At 47.1% G+C, this 24,555-nt stretch overlaps 1 protein-coding gene and 1 long non-coding RNA gene across 2 annotated transcripts in view; both read left to right on the forward strand.

Annotated features, from left to right (window-relative positions):
- FKBP9 (FKBP prolyl isomerase 9) overlaps nt 1-22,874 on the forward strand; it is a 39,881-nt gene extending 17,007 nt beyond the window's left edge. Inside the window, exons 6-10 of the mRNA XM_060195829.1 lie at nt 7,240-7,385; nt 10,968-11,154; nt 17,736-17,881; nt 20,685-20,848; nt 21,640-22,874. Coding sequence (XP_060051812.1) covers nt 7,240-7,385; nt 10,968-11,154; nt 17,736-17,881; nt 20,685-20,848; nt 21,640-21,816 — 820 coding nt within the window. The 3' untranslated portion in view covers nt 21,817-22,874. The remainder of the gene's footprint in view (nt 1-7,239; nt 7,386-10,967; nt 11,155-17,735; nt 17,882-20,684; nt 20,849-21,639) is intronic.
- The window catches only part of LOC132539849 (uncharacterized), a 325,383-nt gene extending 302,034 nt beyond the window's left edge, over nt 1-23,349 (forward strand). Inside the window, exon 2 of the long non-coding RNA XR_009551117.1 lies at nt 23,064-23,349. This is a non-coding gene — a long non-coding RNA (uncharacterized LOC132539849). The remainder of the gene's footprint in view (nt 1-23,063) is intronic.
- Nucleotides 23,350-24,555: the final 1,206 nt, after the last annotated feature.

Consider the following 24,555-nt stretch of genomic DNA (forward strand, 5'->3'; position numbering starts at 1 on the left):
GGCATGGGAAAATGCTTTGCAAACTTTAAAAGTCCCGGGAAGGGACTGGTGGAATGTTTGTAAGCTTGACCTAAGCTGCAGAGGCTAGTTAAGGATCCTCTGCTGTTACTCAAAGCTTGGTTTTGTTCATCAGGCTTATCCTGGATTTTGCAGGCCATGGCATGTCTTGCTCACCCAAGTGGCATGTGTGGCTGGAAATCACTCCTTTAGTTCTCTATAGAACAAACAAGTAGTGACAGCAGTCTACCTGTTCTCAGGTAATAGCCTTCTCACCCATCTAGTCATCCAAAAACATCACAGGAATTGTGTGGTATTGTTTTATTCGAGTCATTATCCCTCCCTGTTCCTTGGGACTCTTCTTCTAAACTTGGTTGGGAGGTGTGATAGCAACAGTCACACAGTTTGAAATATGCATGAGGATATGTTCTACCAGCTGTCCCTGCCAATTTCCTGACCCCTAGTGGTAACCACTTTTATTGATAAGGGCTTGTTTAAATGTGGCTCCAGGGAGTGGGCCCAGAATGTTAAGCATGCATGGTACTGAAGAGTAGCTCACCCAACCCAATTTTTCATAATTTTTTTGAGGGACAGGAAGACGTAGAGGTTGGAGAGGGGGGCTGGGTGGGGGTGCACCTGGTTGAACACACCTGTTACAGTGCACAAGGACCCGGGTTCAAGTCCTTGGTCCCCTCTTGCAGGGGGGAAGCTTCATGAGTGGGGAAGCAGGGCTGCAGGAGCCTTTCTGTCTCTCCCTCTCTATCTCCTCTTCCTCATAATTTATGGCTGTCCCTATCCAATAAATAAATAAAGATAATAATAAAAAGAGAGATACCATAACACCTCTCCACCACCAGAGCCCCCCTCTGGTGCTATCCATGTTGCCCTTATGTGGTGTCAGAACTTGAACCCAGGGCCTCCTGTACTCTATCAGGTGAACTATCTCCAGTCCACTAAGATTCTTCTCGGATGTGGATTTTTTCCAGTGTAGATACAAGGCAAATGCTATCTTACTTTCTTCCTAGTATATGGCATATAGAATCTGGTATATATTATGTATGTGATGTTATATATTACTGGGTTGTTGGAAAGTCATGATTTATTTTTTCTCTTTTTAAAAATTTTTTCTTTCTTTATTTATTGGAGAGAGGCAGCCAGAAATGGAGAGGAAATGGGAAATAGAGGGAGAGAGGGAGACAGAGAGACATCACTCTTGTGAAGCTTTCCCCCTGCGGTGGGGACCGGGGACTTGAACCCTGGTCCTTGCACATTGTAACATGTGCGTTCAACCAGGTGTGCCACCACCTATTCTCCATCATGTATTTTTTCTATGCAAAAATGTATCATGACTTTTTTTTTTGACAACCCAGTCAGTCTATATACTTTATTCTGCTTGTTTTTTCTTTTTTCTATCACCTTGGAGTTTTCCTTATTGAGAAATTATTTTTATGTTTGACTTAATATACTTATTTAACTATTCACTTATTGATGAATATTTGGGTTGTATTACTCTTTCCTATTATAATAAACTTCAGAATGTGTATGTTTGTATGTTATTTATTACTTGTCACATATAAGCTTGGACTTTTTTAGCTTAGTATTATTCTTTATTCTTTTGAGTTCTACTTCTGATTTATAGACCTTTTTAATAGTATATACCAGATTTCTTTCTTTTTAAAAGATTTATTTATGTGGTCTGGGAGGTGGTGCAGTGGATAAAACATTGGATTCTCAACTGTGAGTTCCTGAGTTTGATCCCTGGCAGCATATGTACCAGAGTGATATCTGGTTCTTTCTCTTCTTCTATCTTGCTGGGCTAGTGTGGGGGTGCCTCTTCCTGGGCGTGTACTCTCTGGGTTAGAGAGAATGCAACCAGAGCCAGCCTGGGCTGCTACCCACTCAGCAATGTGAGAGAGATGACTCAGGAACCAAGCAAGGCAATGGTGGTGGCGAGGCAATTCGATTCTTTATTGATCAGAGAGCCAAGGCTTTTCAGAATCGGACCTGGAAGTGGCAGGTTGAAACTGAAGTCTAGGAAAGGGGCAGAGAAAGGCAAAAGGGGTTGGGAAGGTAGAAACTTCCTTAGCAACTGTTGTGAGGATTTCAACTGGTAGGATTAATACTACCCTGCAGGCAGGGAGGGTCTTGAGGATAGAAAGAAGATAGATAAAGGAATGGAATGGGTGGGGAATCTTTCAAGCAAAACAGTGATTATGTAGATAGGCCATAGTATCAGGAATGCAGAGTGGAGCAGGGGGAGCTGGCTTAATGTTTTAAGGAATGCCAGGCTCCTGGAGGTAGAAAAATGCAGGGTGCTCTGTGAGGCTCCTCACAATTTCCGACACTATCTCTCTCATGAATAAATAAATTCTTTAAAAAAAAGGGGTGGGGCTTGGGCGGTAGTGCAGCGGGCTAAGCGCACGTGGGGCAAAGCCCAAGGACCTGCGTAAGGATCCGGGTTGGAGCTCCCGGATTCCCAGCTCCCCACCTGCAGGGGAGTCGCTTCACAGGCGGTGAAGCAGGTCTGCAGGTGTCTGTCTTTCTCTTCCCCTCTCTGTCTTCCCCTCCTCTCTCCATTTCTCTCTGTCCTATCCAACAACAACGACAATAACAACGATAATAACCACAACAACTATAAAAAATAAAAAAACAACCAGGGCAACAAAAGGGAAAAAATGGTCTCCAGGAGCAGTGGATTTATGGTGCAGGCACCGAGTCCCAGCAATAACCCTGGAGGCAGAAAAAAAAATTATTTATTTGCCTCCAGAGTTATCGATGGAGCTTGGTGCTGGTGCTACGAATCCTCCTCTCTCTGCAGGTGGGGAGCCTGAGGCTCAAACCTGGATCCCTGTGGGTCCTTGTGCTTAGTACTGCGTGTGCTTAACTGGATGTTGGCCCATGAATTAATTATTTATTAGTGAGAGAGAAAGAGAGAGTGAGAGGAGTGTTGGAAGGATGGAGGGAGGAGAGAGATTTTCTCAGTTTTCAAATAACTTTTAATTTTTTCCTTTATTGGGGGCTCAGTGGTTTACAGTCAACATCACATCACTTTTCATTCTAGTAGATTGGGATTTAACCCATTTTGGTAGCTATATAATACCCCGTACTTTCATAGTGCCACATCAAGCCTCAATAAATTTGTGTTTTTAATTAAAAAAATTTTTTTTTAATTTATTTATTTCCTTTTGTTGCCCTTGCTTTTTTATTGTTGTAGTTGTTATTGTTGTCATCATTGTTGGATAGGACAGAGCGAAATGGAAAGAGGAGGGGAAGACAGAGGGGGAGAGAAAGACAGACACCTGCAGACCTGCTTCACTGCCTGTGAAGCCTATATATTTTTTTTTCTTAAAAATTTTTATTTATTTATTCATGAGAAATGATAGGAGAGAGAGAAAGAAACAGACATCACTCTGTTACATGTGCTGCCAGGGACTAAACACGGGACTCATGCTTGAGAGGCTTATCCACTGTGCCACCTTCCGTGCCGCTACATCCCTGTATTTTTCTCGGCTTATTTTAATGGTGCTTTTTTTTTTTTTTGATTTTTAAAAAAATATTTATTTATTTATTTATTCCCTTTTGTTGTCTTTGTTGCTTTATTGTTGTAGTTATTATTGATGTCGTTGTTGTTAGACAGGAAGAGAGAAATGGAGAGAGGAGGGGAAGACAGAGAGGGAGAGAGAAAGACAGACACCTGCAGACCTGCTTCACCGCCTGTGAAGCGACTCCCCTGCAGGTGGGGAGCCGGGGGCTTGAACCGGGATCCTTACTCCAGTCCTTGTGTTTTGCACCATGTGTGCTTAACCCGCTGCGCTACAGCCTGGCTCCCGAATGGTGCTTTTTAAAAAATCTTTTAGAAGGTTTTTTGTTGTTGCTGTTTAAATCGCCGCCAGGTTATTGCTGAGGCTCGGTGCTGGCACTCTGAATCCACTGCTCCCAGCGGCCAGCTTTCCCTTTTTCTATTTTTATTAGATGGGACACACAGAAACTGAGAGGTGGGAGAGGAGAGTCAGAGAGGGAGAAAGAGACCTGCAGACCTGCTTCAGGGTTCATAAAGTCTCCCCCTGCAGACAGGGAGCGGGGGTTTGAATCTGGATCCTTACGCACAGTAATGTGTGCTTAGCCAGGGGTGCCACCAGCCGGCCCCCTAAGACTTAAATTTTTCAAATTAAATTGTCTTTATTAGAATTTTTGTTTTTAATTTTTTTACTATCTTTATTTATTGGATAGAAACAGTCAGAAATCGAAAGGGTAGGGAAGATAGAGAGGGAGAGACAGAGAGACACCTGCAGCCCTGCTTCAACCACTTGCAAAGCTTTCCTTCTACAGGTGGGGACCAGGGGCTCGAACCCGGGACCTTGTGCACTGTAACATGTGCGCTCAGCCAGGTGCACCACTACCTGGTCCCCTTTATTCGAATTTTTTTTTTTTAAAAATGTGTATTGTATCTGATATTTTATATTAGTGAAAAGACAAGTAGTAAAATATAATTCCCCCATTAATACTATTCATTCCTGCCACTCTGAAATCAATATTAAACAACTTTCCACAGTCTTTCTCTGGATTCAAAAATGCTTTCATGTTTAAATCATTAATCCATCTGTTATGCATTGTGATGCTCAGTATGATAGTAATAAATCTTGTTTTATTTTTTTCCCAGATGTCTAGCTAGGGTTTCCAACACCCTTTATTGAATAATTCTTTTCATAGTCATCTACAATGTGACTTAAAAATTTTTTTTCTTATATTTATTTATTTTTCCCTTTTGTTGCCCTTGTTGTTTTTTATTGTTGTTGTAGTTATTATTATTGTTGTTATTGATGTCATCCTTGTTAGATAGGACAGAGAGAAATGGAGAGAGGAGGGGAAGACAGAGAGGAGGAGAGAAAGACAGACACCTGCAGACCTGCTTCACCGCCTGTGAAGTGACTCCCCTGCAGGTGGGGAGCCGGGGGCTTGAACCAGAATCCTTACTCTGGTCCTTGCATTTCAAGCCATGTGCACTTAACCCGCTGCGCTACTGCCCAACTCCCTAGTTAATTCTTTTAATTTTATTATTTATTTATTTTAAGAGAGAGAGAGAGAGAGAGAGAGAGAGAGAGAGAGAGAGAGAGGGAGAGAGATATGGGTGAACAGAAAGACAGACAGAACACCTGAGCCCTGTTCAGCTCTGGCTTATTATGGTGGTGTTAGGGATCAAACCTGGGACCTTGCAGTGCCAAGCATGAAGGTCTTTTGTATAACCATTATGCTGTTTCCTCAGACCAAGTTAAATCTGACAGTTGTTCAAATTTTCTGTACTTCAGCCCCAGCCCTCTCCTCCTGTCTCCCTCTGAGCCCTGCTGTCACCCCAGTGGACTCCCCCTTGTGCCAGCACCATGCTTCTGTGTCCACAGTCTCTTACTCCACAGAGACTTTGCTGACTATTCCAGTGGCAGTTCTCCCTCTCTCTCTCCTCAGTGAGACTCCATCTCACAGATGTCCTGTTCCCAAGATGTGAGCAGTGAGGGTTTCACTCAGGTGGTTGCCACGTTTTATGGGGAGAATCTGAAGGCTTTTGGGGACTGAAGCTGGCCTTCTTAGCCTGATGAGGAGATGGGGTCTGGAGCTTTTTTTTTTGCTTGCAGGGTTATTGCTGGGGCTCGGTGCCTGCACATGAATCCACTGCTCCTGGAGGCTATTTTTTTTTTCTCTTTTGCTGTCCTTGTGGTTTATCATTGTTGTTGTAATATTGTTGTTACTGGGCAGGGGTAGATAGCATAGTGGTTATGCAGAGACTCTCATGCCTGAGGCTCCGCAGTCCCAGGTCCAATCCCCCGCACCACCATCAGCCAGAGCTGAGCAGTGCTCTGGTGTTCCTCTCTGTGTCTTTCTCTCTCTGCATCTCTCTCAGAAAATAAAATAAATAAAATACTTACAAAAATAATACAAAAAAGAACTGTAAAAATATTGTTGTTATTGCTGTCATTGTTCAAGGGAGGTTGGGAAGACAGAGAAGGGGAGACAACGACAGACACTTGCAGACCTGCTTCACTCCCTGTGAAGTGACTCCCATGCAGGTGGGGAGCAGGTGACTCTAACCGGGATCCTTAGGCCGGTCCTTACACTTTGTACTTAACCCGCTGCGCTACTGACCGAATGTATTTTATTTATTTGTTTATTTATTTATTTATTTATTTCAATTTATTTAAAAAAGGAGACATTAACAAAACCATAGCATAAGAGGGGTACAACTCCACACAATTCCCACCACCAGAACTCCGTATCCCATCCCCTCCCCTGACAGCTTTCCTATTCTCTATCCCTCTGGGAGCATGGAGCAGGGTCATTGTGGGATGCAGAGGTGGAAGGTCTGGCTTCTGTAATTGCTTCCCTGCTGAACATGGGTGTTAACAGGTGGATCCATACTCCCAGTCTGCCTCTCTCTTTCCCTAGTGGGGCAGGGCTCTGGGGAAGTGGGGCTCCAGGACACATTGGTGGGGTTGTCTGTCCAGGGAAGTCTGGTTGGCATCATGGTAGCATCTGGAACCTGGTGGCTGAAAAGAGTTAACATACAAAGCCAAACAAATTGTTGACCAATCCTGGGCGTAAAGGCTGGAATAGTGCAGATGAAGAGTTGGGGGGGGGGGTCCTCCATTTTGTAGAGAGCTAGTAGGCATATTTTAGTTATATTCCAAAGGGCCTGTGGCTAGACTAGTTTTTTTTTTTCTCTGAGCCTGAAATCTGATATGCAGGTGGATCCAAGTTATTGTCCAGGGAGTTGATGTCATGGCTGGAAAAGGGACAGAATGCTGCATCAGGGAAGAGAGCAGCTCCCTAATACAGGGAAGGGGTATAAGTCCTAGGACGTCTTTTTTAGGTATGTTCCAAGGGGCCCGTGACTTTTTAGTAAGTTTTGCCGTAGCCTGACAGCTAACCTGCAGGTAGACTAAAAGTATTGTCTGGGGAGATGATGTGAGAGCTGAGAATAGGCCAAGAGAGCTGGGTCAGGCTGAGAGCAGCTCCCACACCTGAGGATGAAGGCCTTAAGCCTGCAGGCAGCTGCGGTCACACCGTGTGGCCACGTGGTCGCCATCCCAGGGGAGCAGGCTTCCTGGGCGCATCCTCCGAGCCTGGGTCTTCCTGTCCTGGGCCTGGAGGTCTCTGCCTGCTTGTCTCCATCCTGGAGACGGCTGATGTGTGTAGCTGCTGTGTATCCCTGTGAGTGACCTCTCCCTTCCCCTTTTTCTCGTCTTTTTCCAGCTACTCACGGAACCGCACCTTTGACACGTATATTGGGCAGGGCTACGTGATTGCCGGCATGGATGAGGGCTTACTTGGCGTTTGCATTGGAGAGAAGCGGAGGATTGTGGTCCCCCCTCACCTGGGCTATGGAGAAGAAGGAAGAGGTGAGTGCCCGCCGCCTTCTCGAGGCTAACTGAACACCACTCACGAGTGGATGCTGCACTGCTTGCAACTAGGGCTCCTTGGGAGAAGCGCATTTAAACTGAAATCGGCTGAATACTTGAGTGTTGGGGTCTGGCAGGTGGTTCACCTGGGAGAGCACAGACCTTGCCATGCCACGGCTTCCTGTCAAGTGTGCGAGAGAGCTCTGTGAAGAGTTATATAAAGCTCTTGGAGACATCTGAAGGCATGAGGTGACTTCGTGAATCTTAGGTTGTTGTTGTGGGGTGTGTATGTGTGTGTGTGTTAGAACAAGACCTAACCCTGTGTGTGTGAGGAAGCTTCACAACTGGTGAAGCAGGGCAGCAGGTGTCTCTCTGTCTCTCTCCATCTCTATCTGTCCCTTCCCGCTGGTTTCTGGCTGCCTCTATCCAATAAATAATAAATAGAGAGGGAGAGAGAAATAGGGGCCAGGCCACCTGTAGGGAGAAAGCTTCACGAGTGAGGAAGCAGGGCTGTAGGTGTCTCTTTGTCTTTCTTCCTCTCTGTCTTTCCCTCCTTTCTCAATTTCTCTCTGTCTCTATCCTCTAATAAATATGTGTGTGTGTGTGTGTATATATATATATATATATATATATGTACATTCTAAAAAAAGGGGGATGGAGAGTAGATAACATAATGGTTATGCAAAGCGACTCTCATTCTGAGTCTCTAAAGTCCTAGGTTTAATTACCCCCCACCCCCACCCCTCACCATAAGCCAGAGATGAATAGTGGTCTGGTTTAAAAAAAAAAAAAGAGGTTAACCTGAAAAAAAAACCCACGACCTAAAGATATGGAAAGGATGTGTGTGGCTTCTTTTTTTTTTAAATTTTTTTTATATTTATTTTTATTTATTTATTCCCTTTTGTTGCCCTTGTTGTTATAGTTATTATTGTTGTCGTTGTTGGATAGGACAAAGAGAAATGGAGAGAGGAGGGGAAGACAGAGAGAGGGAGAGAAAGATAGACACCTGCAGACTGGTTTCACCGGTCTTGTGAAGCGACACCCCTGCAGGTGGGGAGTCAGGGCTTGAACCAGGGATCCTTATGCGGGTCCTTGTGCTTAGCGCCACCTGCGCTTAACCCACTGCGCTACAGCCCGACCCCCTGTGTGTGGCTTCTTTGCCAAGTGCTACAGGTCTAGGCACATAGTGAGTGCTCAGTAAATACTTGTGCAAGTAATAAAATGATGGCATGCTTCCTATGGGATTCTTGGGAACCATTATTAACATTTCATTTTTTGCAGCCATGGCCCCCACCCACCTCCAGGGTGGTGGAAGGGCCATGTTGACTTATTGGAATGACCTTGGCCTTACTTCCTGTCTCCACAGCACTGTGGATGGGAGGGGACGACAAAGCTGTGGTGTCTCTCCCTCATTTCCTGTCTCCACAGCACTGTGGATGGGGGGACGACAAAGCTGTGGTGTCTCTCCCTCACTTCCTGTCTCCACAGCATCATGGATGGGGGTGGATGACAAAGCTGTGGTGTCTCTCCCTCACTTCCTGTCTCCACAGCATCATGGATGGGGGTGGATGACAAAGCTGTGGTGTCTCTTCCTCACTTCCTGTCTCCACAGCACCATGGATTGGGGGGACACAAAGCTGTAGTGTCTCTCTCTCACTTCCTGTCTCCACAGCACCATGGATTGGGGGGACACAAAGCTGTGGTGTCTCTCTCTCACTTCCTGTCTCCACAGCACCATGGATTGGGGGGACACAAAGCTGTGGTGTCTCTCTCTCACTTCCTGTCTCCACAGCAGCGTGGATGGGGGGGGACGACAAAGCTATGGTGTCTGTCCCTCACTTCCTGTCTCCACAGCACCATGGATTGGGGGACACAAAGCTATGGTGTCTGTCCCTCACTTCCTGTCTCCACAGCAGCGTGGATGGGGGGGACACAAAGCTGTGGTGTCTCTCCCTCACTTCCTGTCTCCACAGCAGCGTGGATGGGGGGGACACAAAGCTGTGGTGTCTGTCCCTCACTTCCTGTCTCCACAGCAGCGTGGATGGGGGGGACACAAAGCTGTGGTGTCTGTCCCTCACTTGTTCTTTCTCAGTGTATCTGAAATAAAAAGAATGAAGAAGTCTGTTGGGGAAGGGATGGAGGGAGGGAGTCACACAGGCACCAAGCCCTGGCTAGTGGGTGTGTATTTGTGTGTGTGTGTGTGTGTGTGTGTGTGTGTGTGTATTAGAGATAGGGCAACCAAGAAACAGAGCTGGAACAATACATGGGAAGGGCGGAGTGTGGGAAGAGGATGCAGGTGTTCATCTGTTTCTATTTGGAATTATTTAGAGCTGTGTTTTCTAAATTAGGTTACATCAGATATAAACCCTTCCTTCCTTCCTTCCTTCCTTCCTTCCTTCCTTCCTTCCTTCCTTCCTCCCTTCCTTTCTCTCTCTCTTTTTATTTCTTTCATTTCTAAGGCTTCACTGCTGTGGGCCAACTTTTTCAGATAGAAAGAGCAAGGCAGAGAGGCAGAGAGAGAGAGGGAGGGCGGTGTGGGGGGAGGGAGGAATGGAGGAAGGGAAAGAAACCACAGCACTGAAGTTTCCTTCAGCGTCTTGGGGTTGGGCTCGAACCCGGGTCACACTAAGGCGAAGCAGAGCACTATCCAAGTGAGTAACTCTGCTGGCGCATGTTGGTTATCTTATGTGCAAATTGCTAGTAAAAATATGATACCTCCTGGATTCTGACTAAAACTGTTTACGAAATTTCTGCATCTGAGCTTTCTGAAGTGATCTGGGGGTGCACTCACCAGCTGATGCGTAAGGTCAGGCCACCCCCTGCCCCTGAGAAGCGGGAGTTAGATTCAAGGAGCATCTGTCACCTGGATTTATTGTAGTACTTTACCCAGGGTTGCTGCAGGATGCACCAGAGTGTGTATGTGAAAAGAAATTTTTAATAAAACCCTTTCATTATTTTATTTAGTTCAGTTAGAGAGAGACCAGAAGCAGCCTGCTCAACAAGGACTCGGGTTTGAGTCCTCAGTCCCCACCTGCAGGGGGAAAGCTTTGTAAATGGTGAAGCAGGGCTGCAGGGGTCTCTCTCCCTCTCTCCCTCTCTATCACCCCTTCCTTCTTGATTTCTGGCTGTAGCTACTCAATAAATAATAAATAAAGATAATAAAAATTTAAATATATATATATATATATATATATATATATATATATATATATATATATATATACTGAGCTGGTACTCCTCCTCCCCTTCTTTTTCCCCGTTTTTTCTCTTTCCCCTGCTGTTGTTCCTTTCTTTTCTCCTTCTCTTCCTCCTCTCCTCCATCTTTCCCTGCTCTCCCCCTCTCCCTCCTCCTCTCCCTCTCTCTTTCTGTGAGTTAAACTCAGGGCCTCATACGCACAAGACATCACTGAACTACCTCCCCGGCCCCTAGACTACATCTGGAGCCCTAGGCTTTCCTGTCTGAATCTCTGTGGCCCTTCCTGGAGGTCTGCGAACATGCACCCAGTGACGGCAGGGAGACACGCTGGCGCAGCTTAGCTGGTGCACTCATTAACGTCCCGCGTCTGTCTTTCTGTCCTTCAGGGAACATCCCTGGCTCTGCCGTGCTGGTGTTTGACATCCATGTGATCGACTTTCACAACCCGTCAGACTCCATCAGTATCACCTCCCACTACAAGCCCCCCGACTGCTCAGTGCTGAGCAAGAAGGGGGATTTCCTCAAGTATCACTATAACGCCTCGCTGCTGGATGGGACCCTGCTGGATTCCACGTAAGGGGCCTCGGATGCTGGGGGAGCCGGCCCGGGGGTGAGAGGGTGTGCCTCCATGATTCTCTTCTGTCCATCAGATACTGGGTGAGAGCTTTTCTCTTTCTTTCTCTTAAACATTGTATTTTATTTATTTATTTATTTATTTATCTATTTATTGCCTCCAGGGTTATCGCTGAGGCTCGGTGCCTGCACCATGAATCCACTGCTCCCGGAGGTCATTTTTCCCATTTTGTTGCCCTTGTTGTTGCATTTGTTGTAGCTGTTATTGTTGTCATAGCTGTTGTTGTTGTTGAATAGGACAAGAGAAATGGAGAGAGGAGGGGAAGACACAGAGGGGGAGATAGACACCTGCAAACCTGCTTCACTGCTAGCGAAGTGACCCCCTACAGGTGGAGAGCTGGGGCCTCGAACTGGGATTCTTGCACCGGCCCCTTGTGCTTTGAGCCATGTGCGCTTAACCTGCTATGCTACCACCCAGCCCCCTTTCAGACAGAGAGGAGAGAGAGAAACACCAGAGCCCTTCTCAGCTCTGGCTTACAGTGGTGCGGGGGATTGAACTCGGGACTTTGGAGCCTCAGGCATGAGAGTCTGGCATAACCATTATGCCGTCTTCCCAGCTAGAGAGTTTTATATCCATGCCTGCCCTACAGCATAGCTCTAGTTGTGTGCGTTGCTCCCTAGTGCAGTATTCAAAACACTCCTCAAGACTGGTCCGGAGGTCGGGGCTGTGGCCTACTCAGTAGAGCACATACATGACCACACGCAGGGACCCAGCTTTAAGCCCATGGTCCCCACCTGTCGCCTTCAGAAGCAGGGGTCTCTCTTTCTGCCTCTTTTTAAAATGTGTTTATGCATTTATTATTAAACTGAGTCGTAGAGAAATTGAGAGGGGAGGGGATGATAGAGACAGAGAGATACCTGCAGCCAGGCTTCACTATCTGTGGAGCTTTCCCCCTGCAGGTAGGCACCAGGAGCTTGAGCTCAAGTCCCTGTGCCCTGTGCAGTGTGTCACCTGGCGCCCTCTCTTTTGCCTCTTCCTCTCTATTTCTTCTCTATCAAATAAAAAAGAAAGAAAAAGAAAAGGGGGGAGAAAGCTTCTAGGAAAAAAGATGCTGTGTTGTGCAGACACCAGTGATAACCTTGAGAGAGAGAGAGAGAGGTTTCAGCCTGCTCTTGTGAAATTGAATTCTGAAAAATAGATTTTCTCCTATAACTGCTCTCTTTGGAAACTAAATAGGTCTGAAGAGAGAGCTTAGCAGGTAGGGTACCTGCACTAGCAAGTATGAAACTCAGGCTCAAGCTTTGGATCCACATGGAAGGTGCTGTGGTGTCTCTCAGTCTCAGTGAGGAAAGTGGCCAGCAGATCTGGAATTGCCCAAGCTCAAGCTCCTGGGTCCACCAGCAGTAATCACACAGACAGCAACAAGGGCCGGGAAGTGGCACGCCTGGTTGAGCACACGTTACAATGCGTAAAGACCTGGGTTCGAGCTCCTGTCCCCACCTGCACTTTGGCGAAAGTTTCACAAGTGGTGAGGCAGGGCTGCAGTTGTCTCTCTGTCTTTTCCTCTCTGTCATCCACTTCCCTCTTGGTTTCTGGCTGTCTCTATCCAATAAATAAGTAAAGGTAGCTAAAAAACTAAAAAATAGGGGCCTGGACAGTAGCACAGCGGGTTAAGTGCACATAGTGTGAAGCGCAAGGACTGGCGTAAGGATCCTGGTTCAAGCCCCCGGCTCTCCACCTGCAGAAAGGTCACTTCACAGGTGGTGAAGCAGGTCTGCAGGTGTCTATCTTTCTCTCCTTTTCTCTGTCTTCCCCTCCTCTCTCCATTTCTCTCTGTCCTATCCAACAACAACAAAAGCAATAGCAACTACAACAACAAAATGGAAAAAATGGCTTCCAGGAGCAGTGGATTCATAGTGCGTGGACCAAGCCCCAGTGATAACCCTGGAGGCAAAAAAAAAAAAAACCACCTAAAAATAAAAATAACAGCAACCGGTGACCAGGGTTGGGCCATGAATTGGGGGTGCCTCAGTGGGCAGAGCACAGGACTTGCATGCAGGAGGTCCTGGATTCAATACCGGGAACTGAAGATGCTTTTCTATTATAAAATAAATACTGGCAGGGCCGGGCAGTGATGCACCTGGTTAAGCACACACATTACTACATGCAAGGACCCAGGTTCAAACCCCCCTCTCCCCACCTACAGGGGGAAAGCTTCACAAGTGGTGAAGGAATTCTGCAGGTATCTGTCTCTCTCCCTCTCTATCTTTCCCACACATCTCAATTTCTATCTGTCCTAGCAAATAAGAATTAATTAATTAATTAGTAATTTCAAAAATAGCAGCCAGGGGGAGGCAGTGGTATACCTGGTTAAATGCACATGTCACCAAGCGTAAGGAACTGGGTTTGAGCCCCTGCTCCCTGCCTTCAGCAGGGACACTTCATGAGCTGTGAAGCAGGCCTGCAGGTGTGGTGTCTTTCTTTCTCCCTCTCTATTTCCCCATCCTCTCAATTTCTCTCTGTCCTATCTAATAAAAATTAGAAAGAAAAAAAATGGTGTGTGTGTGGGGGGTAGATAGCATAATGGTTGTGCAAGGAGACTCTCATACCAGGGGCCCGTAAGTCCTAGGTTCAATTCCCCACACCACCGTAAGCCAGAGTTGAGCAGTACTCTGGTTTTAAAAAAAAAAAAAGAGATGAGGAAAGGAAGGAAGGAAGAGAAGGAGAGAGAGGTGGCTGGCTGCCAGGAGCAGTGGATTTGTAGTGGTGGCACTGAGCCCCAGTGATAAGCCTGGAGGCCATTAAAAATCAAATAGCAGCCAGGGGCCAGCAGGTAATGGTTGCTGCCAAGTCACGTGCAAGGCCCTGGGTTAGAGCCCTGCCCCCCGCCATCCCCATGGAGCACTCGCAGAAGGAAGGCTTCAGGAATGGTGCTGGAGTGTCTCCTCTCTCTCTCTCTCTCTCTCTGTCTCTCTCCCTCCCTCCCCTTCCATCAAAAAAATGACTTCCAGGAGCAGTGGGGTAGTACAGGCACCGAGCCCCAAAGATAACCCTGGTGGCAAAATAAATAAGTAACCCCTAATAATTAACCGCAGGTAAAGTCCAAACTCCAGCGTTTGGCATGCCAGGCTTTCTGTCAGCTCCATTCTGCCTTGCCAGCTGGGCCCTTTGACTGCATGAACAGTGATGCATGCAGGCTGCACTCTGTGGGCATCTCCCTGTGGGGGAATCGCTGCCTGGCTTGGTGCCGCTTCTGCAGGCTCAGAGTGCTTCATGCACTGCAACAGACTATAGACATGATCCCTGAAAGCATAGGCTTTGCTTCAGGTATTGATTGCCTGCTAGTTATTTATTTCTGTTTCTATCTCTGACTCGTCTGAATACCTTAAAGATAACCAGCCTTGGGTCAGGTGGTGGCACACCTGGTTGAATGCACATATCACAGTGAGCAAGGACCCAGGTTCAAGCCCCCAGTCCCCACCTGCAGGGGGAAAGCTTCGTGAGTGGTGAAGCAGGGCTGCAGGTCTCTCTCTGTCTCTCTCCCTATCGCCTCCTCCCCTCACAATTTTTTGTCTCTAGCCAATAATAAATAAATACCCAGTCTGTTTATTCATATTTTATTCCTGACTGAAAGCCTGGCAGAAGGGAACCATTTTACAAATGTTAACCGATTGACACGAATCTGAAAATATATTTCTCCACATCAACCGTAAAGGTAAAAAGACACTTTGCTTCTTACGTATCTGGATCTTCAGATCCATGTGCGAATTTTTTTTTTTTTGTTTCATTTTAACCAGACCACTGCTCTGGTTTATGTTGTGGATTGAACCTGGGACCTCAGAGTCTCAGGCATGAAAATCTCTTTACATAACCACTATTCAGGCAGGGGTAGATAGCATCATGGTTATGCAAAGAGACTCTCATGCCCCAGGTTCACTCCTAACACCACTATAAGCCAGAGCTGAGCAGTGCTCTGGTAAAAAAAGAAAGAAAGAAAGAAAGAAAGAAAGAAAGAAAGAAAGAAAGAAAGATAACCACCATGCCCCCAATATCTGTTAGTTAATGCAATAGTTTCTTCTTTGAGAAAGAAACATTTTTAGTCTTTGTACAGTGAACCACCCCCCGCACTCCCCCCAGACTCCTTACCCCCCCCCCCCCCGTGGCTTACTGTCATTGCACTTTTTTCTTTTTCTTTTTTAACTTTCTTATTTCTTTATTAATTTATGAAATAAAAAAATATTGATAGGCAATAGGATAAGAAAGGTACAATTCCTACCACCAAACATTGTGTCCCGTCCCCTCCCCTGATAGCTTTCTTATTCTTTATCCCTCTGGGAGCATGAACCCAGGACAATAGGATAAGAGGTACAATTCCCACCACCAAACTCTGTATCCCATCCCCTCCCTTGAAAGCTTTCTTATTCTTTATCCCTCTGGGAGCATGAACCCAGGGTCATTATGGGGAGCAGAAGGTGGAAGGTCTGGCTTCTGTCATTGCTTCTCCACTGGACATGGGTGTTGGCAGGTGGGTCCATACCCCCAGCCTGTCTCTCTCTTTCCCTAGTGGGGCAGGGCTCTGGGGAAGTGAGGTTCCAGGACACATGGGTGAGGTCACATGCCCAGGGAAGTCAGGATGGCATCATGGTAGCATCTGCAACTTGGTGTCTGAAAAAGCATTAAGATATAAAGCAGAACAAATTATTTAATAGTTAGGAACTTAAAGGCAAGATTATAGCAGATGAAATTTGGGATCTCCGTTTTGGAAAAAGCTAATTTTTGCCTGAGTCTGACAGCTAACATGCAGGTGGACTAAAGGTATTGTCTGGCAGGGAGGTGGTGTCGAAGTTGGAAAAAGGACCAGAAAGCTGGGTCAGGGAAGACAGCAGCTCCCAAATATGGGAAAGGTGTCTAAGTATCATTTTATGGTGTCTTTTTTTTTGTTTTTTTGTTCTTTCTACTTGCTTGCTGTTTGGGGTCACTGCAACTATTGTGCACTTTTGCAAGAGACAGAGTGGCAGAGAGGGGGGGGAGACAGAGTGGCAGAGAGAGAGGCAGAGAGAGAGAGAGAGACAGAGTGGCAGAGAGAGAGTGTGTGTGTGAGAGAGAGAGAAGAACCTGGGTCTCGAACCCGGCAAAGCAGTGCAGTATCCATCAGCATTTCACCAGCCTTTATTGTGTTTGCTCTTGCTAGTGTTCACACTGTCTGGCATTCCTGCAGCCAGGGGAAGGGGAAGTGGGGCAGGGAGGGTGAACAAAGGAATTCCATCCCAGGGATGCATATGCTTCCCATGCAGGCATTCCATCCCAGGGATGCATATGCTTCCCATGCAGTGCAGGCCAGTCTTCCGGCCTAAAAACATCCTCAACATCAACGTCAGTCCTCCCCGTCTCTGCATGGAAATGTATGTGGGAGAGCTGGTCTCTTCTGGATGAACCCTGCAGAATAGGGGTAGGTGGTGAGTTGCTGCTTACTGTGCAATGAGAGCCCCAGTGTGCTCTGTAAATGTCCCGGACACAGGTGCTGCTGTGGGGCTCCTTCATTCACTGAGAGTGAGAGGCCGGACAGGGTGTCCTGCAGGCAGGAGGCAGGAAGCCTGTGATGCACGGGGAAACCTGGAATGCACAGAAGGAATGAGGAGAATGTCTGGGGGTAAAGTCGGCATGCAGATGCAAGGATGGCCCATGGGGAAAAAGAATCTCTGTGGTTTTCAGAGAAGACTCAGGAAAGCAGACGGCTGCTCAGAGCAGTGTCTAAGGCAGCAGAAGCTGGCTTCTGGGAGGAAGCGAGTGCGTTGCTGTTTGATGACCTACTGAGGTGCTGACACCGAGTATGATCTCTTACCTCGCGATGATAGGTGTCCACGAGATGACAACGTACTGTGTAATGCGTCTCCGTGAGCGTGCTATGACTACCAGTTTCCTGGATGAGGGGAAACTAAAGGATTGCATTTTCCGGGGTCAGATTTGATTCACAGTCGGACTCGAACTCCAGCTTTGCTCCCCAGTTGAGGATTAGTTCTCCAGCTCTCCATTTGCAGGTGGCAGGTGGGGGTTTGTGTGAAGCCCCCTCACCACTAGGTAGGAGAGCAACGGGTTTGGCAGGAAGGCCACAGAGGCAGTGTTCTCTTCCTTGAGAATCTTCGCAGGTACCAGTGAGCACAGGCAGGGGTAGATAGCATAATGTTATGCAAAGAGAGTCTCATGTCTGAGCCGGCTGAGTCCCAGGTTCAATCCCCCACACCACCAGGAGCCAGAGCTGAGCAGCGCTCTAGTAAAAGAGGAAAGAGGAAGGAAGGGAGGAAGAGAGGAAGGAAGGAAGGAATTACATTTCGGCTGTGGTGCATCTGCATAGCACGCGCATTCTAGTGCACAAGGATCCAGGCTCAAGCTCCCTGTCCCCATCTGCAGGGGGGAGGCTTCACAAGCCACGAAGCTGTACTGCAGGTCTCGTTCTCCCTCTCTCCCCTTTCCCTTTTTAATTTCTGTCTCTATTGAAAACAAACAAACAAACAAACAAATAAATAAAATACCAAGTGCCAAGGGGCTGCTGACCTAACTGGGGCTCCTGTTTCCTTTTCAGGTGGAATCTCGGCAAAACATATAACATTGTTTTGGGATCTGGACAGGTGGTACTGGGCATGGATATGGGGCTGAGAGAGATGTGCGTCGGAGAGAAAAGGACGGTGATCATTCCTCCCCACCTGGGCTACGGGGAGGCTGGCGTGGGTGAGTGAGCCCAGTGTCAGAAGGGGCTCCGGGGGCTTTGCCGTCCGCATCCTGTTCTGTTGGGGTGTTCTATTTGGGACCACAATATGCATCTTCTATTTAAGAAATAATGGTCTGGGGGGCCGGGTGGTGGTGCTTCCGGTTAAGTGCACGTTACCATGCACCAGGACCCGGGTGCTGGCCTCACTCTCCACCTGCAGGGGGTCACTTCACAAGCGGTGAAGCAGATCTGCAAGTGTCTGTCTTTCTCCCTCTCTCTCCTTCCCCTCTCAATTTCTGTCTGTCCTGTCAAAGAAAAATAGAAAGAAAAAAAAAAAAAGGAAAAAATGATCTCCGGGAGCAGTGGATTTGTAGTGCAGGTACCGAGCCCCAATGATAACCCTGGTGGCAAAATAGTAACAATCATAATAATAACTGGTTTCATGATTTTAAAAATTGTTACTGAAAAAATGTTTTACAGGACCACTGTAGTAGGGTACAGTCTTGCATCTCTCCCATGGTTTTATTAATATTTTTAAAAGTATTCAGCTCATTTGAATTCAGTGTTAATGCTGTGTTTGCACTCCCTAATTTCTTGTGAAAGCAAGGGGCTTAGTGGGGCACGTACTGGACCACCCCCACCCCGCGTCATTTCATTGCTGGGGACAATGGCCGACAGTATGACTGCTGACTCGGGGCCATAAGTGCCATCTCCCACCCAGGTGTTGTACAGACTCCCCCCAGATTGACTCTTTCCCACCACCATGCACCAGGCCCACACAGGAGAGGGTATGTTAGGATTTTGGCCAGAGGGAGTCCTTTTCTTGGGAAATTTGGGAATTCCTTTTTCAGCTTTATTAATTAATTGATTTGTTTATTTATTGCACCTGCTGTCTAGAGAGCAAGAAATGTGAACTACTTGCAAAACTGATAGGTACTTTAGACTATTTTCCTAATTTTATTACTTTTAAATAACTTTTTTAAAGAACTTATTTATTTATTCATGAGAAAGATTGGCGGAGAGAGAAAGAATCAGACATCACTCTGGTATATGTGCTACTGGGAATTGAACTCAAGACCTCATGGTTGAGAATCCAGTGCTCTATCTACTGCTCCACCTCCGGGACCACCCTAATTTTTATTTTTTAATTAAATTAATTAATTAATTTTCCATTTTGTTGCCCTTTTTTATTGTTGTAGTTATTGTTGTTACTTACGTTGTTGTTGTTGGATAGGACAGAGAGAAATGGAGAGAGGAGGGGAAGACAGAGAGGGGGAGAGAAAGACAGACACCTGCAGACACCACTTGTTAAGCGACTCCCCTGCAGGTGGGGAGCCGGGGGCTTGAACTGGGATCCTTACGCCAGTCCTTGTGCTTTGTGCCATGTGCGCTTAACCCGCTGCGCTACTGCCTGACTCCCCATAATTTCATTTTTTAAGAATATTTATTTATTTATACCAGGTCACTGTTCAGCTCTGGCTTATGGTGGTGCAGGGGATTAAACCTGGGAATTTAGAGCCTCAGGCATGAGAGACACTTTACATAATTATTATGCTACCTCCCTTGCTCTATTTTCCTAATTCTTAGGTAATCTGGAAAGTACTCCATTACTACCATCAACCCATGTAGAAATAGTTCAAAAGTACATCGTATAGCCCGTGTAACCTCTGAGTCCCTGCCAGTCTGAGCTTGCAGTCCATGGTCACAGCTGGGAACATTCTTTTTTTTTTTTTTTTGCCTCCAGGGTTATTGCTGGGGCTCGGTGCCTGCACTACGAATCCACTGCTCCTGGAGGCCATTTTTCCCTTTTGTTGCCCTTGTTTATAAGTGTTGTTGTTACTATTATTGTTGTTGTTGGATAGGACATAGAGAAATGGAGAGGAGGGGAAGACAGAGGGGGAGAGAAAGACAGACACCTGCAGACCTGCTTCACCACCTGTGAAGCGACTCCCCTACAGGCGGGGAGCCGGGGGCTTCAACCAGGATCCTTATACCTGCGCTTAACCCGCTGTGCTACCACCTGGCCCCCAGCTGAGAACATTCTAGGCTGCACTCATGTCAGGACCCGTCTTCCTCGAGGGGCAGAGTAGGCTGACTAGCCTCCCTTCAGAGAGAGATAGTGAGTTCATAGTGAGAGAGGAAGCTCACGAAAGGACTTAAAATGATGTTCCCAATGAGTGTGACCAGAGATGGCAGAGGGGATCTACTAGAAGCCTATTCTGTGTGGGGGGATCCAGGGATTCCCTGTCTAGGACCCCAGGTGACGGGGTGGTCTGGCCGTGACCAAAAAGGCCATCATTATGTGAGCCAATCTCTTGCCCTTCCTTCTCCAGCTTCTGCAGTCCTTTCTTCATCTGACGGGCTCGGGCTTGCTCCCAGCTGGTAAAGAGTTGGATGTCATTTGTTGTATCCAGACCCTTATTAGGTTTATGGGATCTGGCCTCAAGTTAGGTAAGAATTAGACCTAGGGTTTGAGTGGACGCTCAGTTAGCCTCAAGTGTTTCTGCATTTACTTGTCTGATGATTCTAACAGAAGTCCCCTGTCCTTTGCTTGATCTATAGTTTTGGCCAGTATAGTTCTGACCAGTTGTGTAGTGTTTTTTCTGAAAGCTTATTATACCTTAATTTTTAAAAGAATTTAGTATCCATCTTCGGAGGAAGCTCCATGACTTACAAATGATCACTATCTACAATTTAGAAACTCGTTGCATCTGGGAGGTGGAGGCAGGTGGAGGCCAGGGTGGGGAATGGAGCGGTGTGGAGGCAGGTGGAGGCGTGCTGCCCTGGGGGCTCACTCTGCCGCCCGCCCTGTTGCTGAGGCAGATGGGGAAGTGCCTGGCAGTGCTGTGCTGGTGTTTGACATCGAGCTGCTGGAGCTGGTGGCGGGCCTGCCCGAGGGCTACATGTTCATATGGAACCAGGAGGTGTCACCTAACCTCTTTGAAGAGATTGACAAGGACGGCAATGGAGAAGTCATCCTGGAAGAGGTAAGTGGCTTGTGCAGCAAGGCGGGGCTCAAACCGGAGGCCCTGAAGCTCTCTCCCAGGTGCGCTATCTCCCTGCCTTCACACCTGCACCCTTCATCTTCCTTGTCTATGCTTTTTCATTTAAAAGCCTGTTGCTCCTTTCAGGGGGCTTCTCCTTCTCTTTAATTTTTTGCTTCCAGGGTTATCGCTGGGGTGCGGTACCAGCACTATGAATCCACTGCTCCTGGAGGCTATTTTTCCCATTTTGTTGCCCTTGTTGTGGTTGTTATAGCTGCTGTTGTTGGATAGGACAGAGAGAAATCGAGAGAGGAGGAGAGAAAGATAAGACACCTGCAGACCTGTTTCACCGCTTGCAAAGAGAACCCTCTGCAGGTGGGGAGCCGGGGGCTCGAACTGGGATCATTCTCCAGGTCCTTGCGCTTTGCGCCACGTGCGCTTAACCTGCTGCGCTACTGCCCAGCCCCCTTCTTTTAATTTTATTTATAAAATAAAACAGAAAATATTGACAAAACCATAGGACAAGAGGGGTAAAATTCCACACGTTTTCCACCACCAGAATTCCATATCCTATCCCCTCCAGTGGAAGCTTTCCTGTTCTTTTTTTTTCCTTTTTTAATTTTTATTTATAAAATGGAAATACTGACAAGACCATAGAATAAGAGGGGTACAGTTCCACACAATTCCCACCACCAGAATTCCATATCCCATCCCCCACCTTGAAAGCTCTCTTATTCTTGATCCCTCTGGGAGTATGGACCACTGACCGAGTTTCCTGTCTACTTTCTCTTCAGTTCTCAGAGTACATTCACGCCCAGGTGGCATCTGGCAGGGGGAAACTCGCTCCTGGCTTTGATGCCAAAATGATCGTGAAGAATATGTTCACCAATCAGGACCGGAATGCAGACGGGAAGGTCACAGCTGAGGAATTTAAACTCAAAGACCAGGAGGCCAAACACGACGAACTCTGAGCCCGACGTGAGCCACTTGCACGACACCAAGCCTCCCATGATGGCAGAGCGTGTGAGGGCCTGAGGTCTCAGAAGGCACGTGGCCAGCGAGTGGTCAGTGTCCCACGTGTCGCTGGGGCCTTTGTCAGGGGAGGACCAACATTGGGTGAGATTGTTCGGTCACGGCCAGAGTTATCAAACACATTAGTGCAAGGTGCCTTGAGCATGGAACGTGCAGGGTATTGAAAATCGTTCTGTGAACCTTTTGGGTAGACTTAGTAAAGGAAAATACAGGAGTGATAACTATTTAGAAGGGAGCAGAGGAAAAACATATCCAAGATGTCTATACAAAAGACTTAAAAAAAAAAAAGGAAGCTTTGCTAGTGTTTTAGGAATATTCTCCAGATAGGCAAGAAAGTGTATGCTCCAGCTGGATTTCCAGGAAGCCGTGGTCGGCACAGGCTGTGGCCACACTTAAGTCTTTCTGATTCCCGCATCACCACACACTCTAATCAGCCGCTCACAGATTTGGAGTCCTCCGGTTGGCAATGTCACCCCAGTGGCGAAAAAGAAACCCTTAGGCCAAACCACAGGCTTCTCAGTCCCCGAGTAGGGAACTGGATTCTGCATTTGCCACACAGATTGCCTGCTCCCTTTTTTCCTGTAAGCGCACACTCCTGAATTCTACACAGGCCCTGTTCACAGGGCTAGTGGCTGAGCTGAGCTGAGCTCCGGGAATGGACGTGTCCTCTCAGCAGGTGACTGTCAAAAGATGACACCCACAGCCCCTCGCTGGGGCTCTAAAGAGGCTGGTGCCCTGAAGCCTGGGGTCACCCTCTGGCAAGCCAGGAACTGTCCCCCCACTTTGTGCCTTACACCCAGACGTAGCTGCCTTGTGTGCCCGTACCTCAGTCACTGCAGTAATGATTTTCCTCTGGCAACTGCTTTACTTGGACTAATTTAAACTCCTTTTGTACTGATGTGGCCCCTGAGATAGTTCATGAGAACACCATGCACTCGTTCAGCAGAATAAATGTCCGAAAACTGATTTTTTTTTGGGCATATAAAATATTGAATTTCATTATCTGCTTCTGTGGTGTGGTACTTTTGGGCTGAGGGGCTCCCGTGAGAAAGCACTGTGTGAGACCTGTCTGGTGGCGCACCTGGTCGAGTGCACACGTTACAGTGTGCAAGGACCCGAGTTTGAGTCCCCGATCCCCACCTGTAGGGGGAAAGCTTTGTGGTGAAGTGGTGAAGCAGGGTTGCAGGTGTCTCTTTGTCTATCATCTCCTACCTTCTCGATTTCTGGCTGTCTCTATCCAATAAATAAGTAAAGATAAATAAAGAGATGTAGGGACCAGGCGGTGGTGCACCTGGTTAAGTGCACACATTATAGTGCACGAGGACCCAGGTTCAAGCCCCCGGTCCCTACCTGCAGGGGGAACGCTTCATGAGTGGTGAAGCAGGGCTGCAGGTGTGTCTGTCCCTCTCTATCTCCTTGGCCCCTCTCAATTTTTCAGTCTACCCAATAATAAATAAAAATTTAAAAAGTGACTACCAAGTATATATATGTAAAATATATTTAAAAAACTAAAAACGAAACAAAAGGAGAGCCATGTAGCCAGGGGTCCCCAGGTAGAAACTCTTGTGTCACTGGCTGGATTAGATGGAGAGAATCACAGTGTGGTGGACGGCAGGTGAAGATCTTCTCCCATTCTGTGAGGGGTCTCTTTGTTTGAGTGATGGTTTCCTTTGCTGTGCAGAAGTCCTTAATTTGATGTCGTCCCACTGATTTGTTTCTGCTTTAGTCTTCCTTGCAATTGGGTTTGTATCATCAAAGATGTCCTTGAGGTTTAGGTGGCAAAGTGTTCCACCAATGTTTTCCTCTAATTTTTTGATAATGTCGGGACTAATATCCAGGTCCTTGATCCATTTGCAGTTGACTTTTGTTTCTGGTGAGATAAAGTGGGTCCGTTTCGTTCTTTGGATGTTTCAACCCAGTTTTCCCAGCATCACTTATTGAAGAGAGCCTCCTTCTTCCATTTAATATTTTGGGCCCCTTTATCAAAAATTAGATGTCCATAGGTGTGGGGGTGAGAATAGCAGTGTGTAAGGGGGTGCCAGTCAGCGTCTTGGCGAGATGGTAAAATTTCTCCTTCGGTCCCTAATCTGCAATGTTTGGCCCCTTTCGTATATTCCAGGCACCCCGAGACTATTTCCAAAACAGAATGCACATCCCCAATACTGTCTACACACATCTGTTCCCCCTCCCTGTTTCCTGGCACTTAATTGGTTGAACCAGGCACCTCTGAATCTCTTCTGATTCTCTCACAATCATCATTCAGGCAAAAGGCAAGTTTTTTCAAGTCTAAATTACTGTAAACAATTGACTTCTGTCCATTTCCACAGCCCCACCCACTCAGGAACCCTAATTCCTAGCAAGACTACGCCAACAACTTCCTGTCTGATTTGTAGGCAAAGTAAGAGAGTAACAAGAGGGCCTGGCGGTAGTGCAGCCAGTCAGGCATACATGGCACAAAGCGCAAGGACTGGTGTAAAGGTCCCGGTTTGATCCTCCGCTCCCCAGAGGTGCCTGGTTCAACCAATTAAGTGCCAGGAAACAGGGAGGGGGAACAGATGTGGGGGGTGCGGGGGTCTGCTTCACAAGTGGTGAACCAGGTCTGCATGTGTCTGTCTTTCCCCCTCTTAACTTTCTCTGTCCTATTCAACATCAGTAATGGCAACAATAGCAATGACAAC

This window comes from Erinaceus europaeus, chromosome 8 (genome assembly GCF_950295315.1).
Source record: "Erinaceus europaeus chromosome 8, mEriEur2.1, whole genome shotgun sequence".
NCBI lineage: Eukaryota > Metazoa > Chordata > Mammalia > Eulipotyphla > Erinaceidae > Erinaceus > Erinaceus europaeus.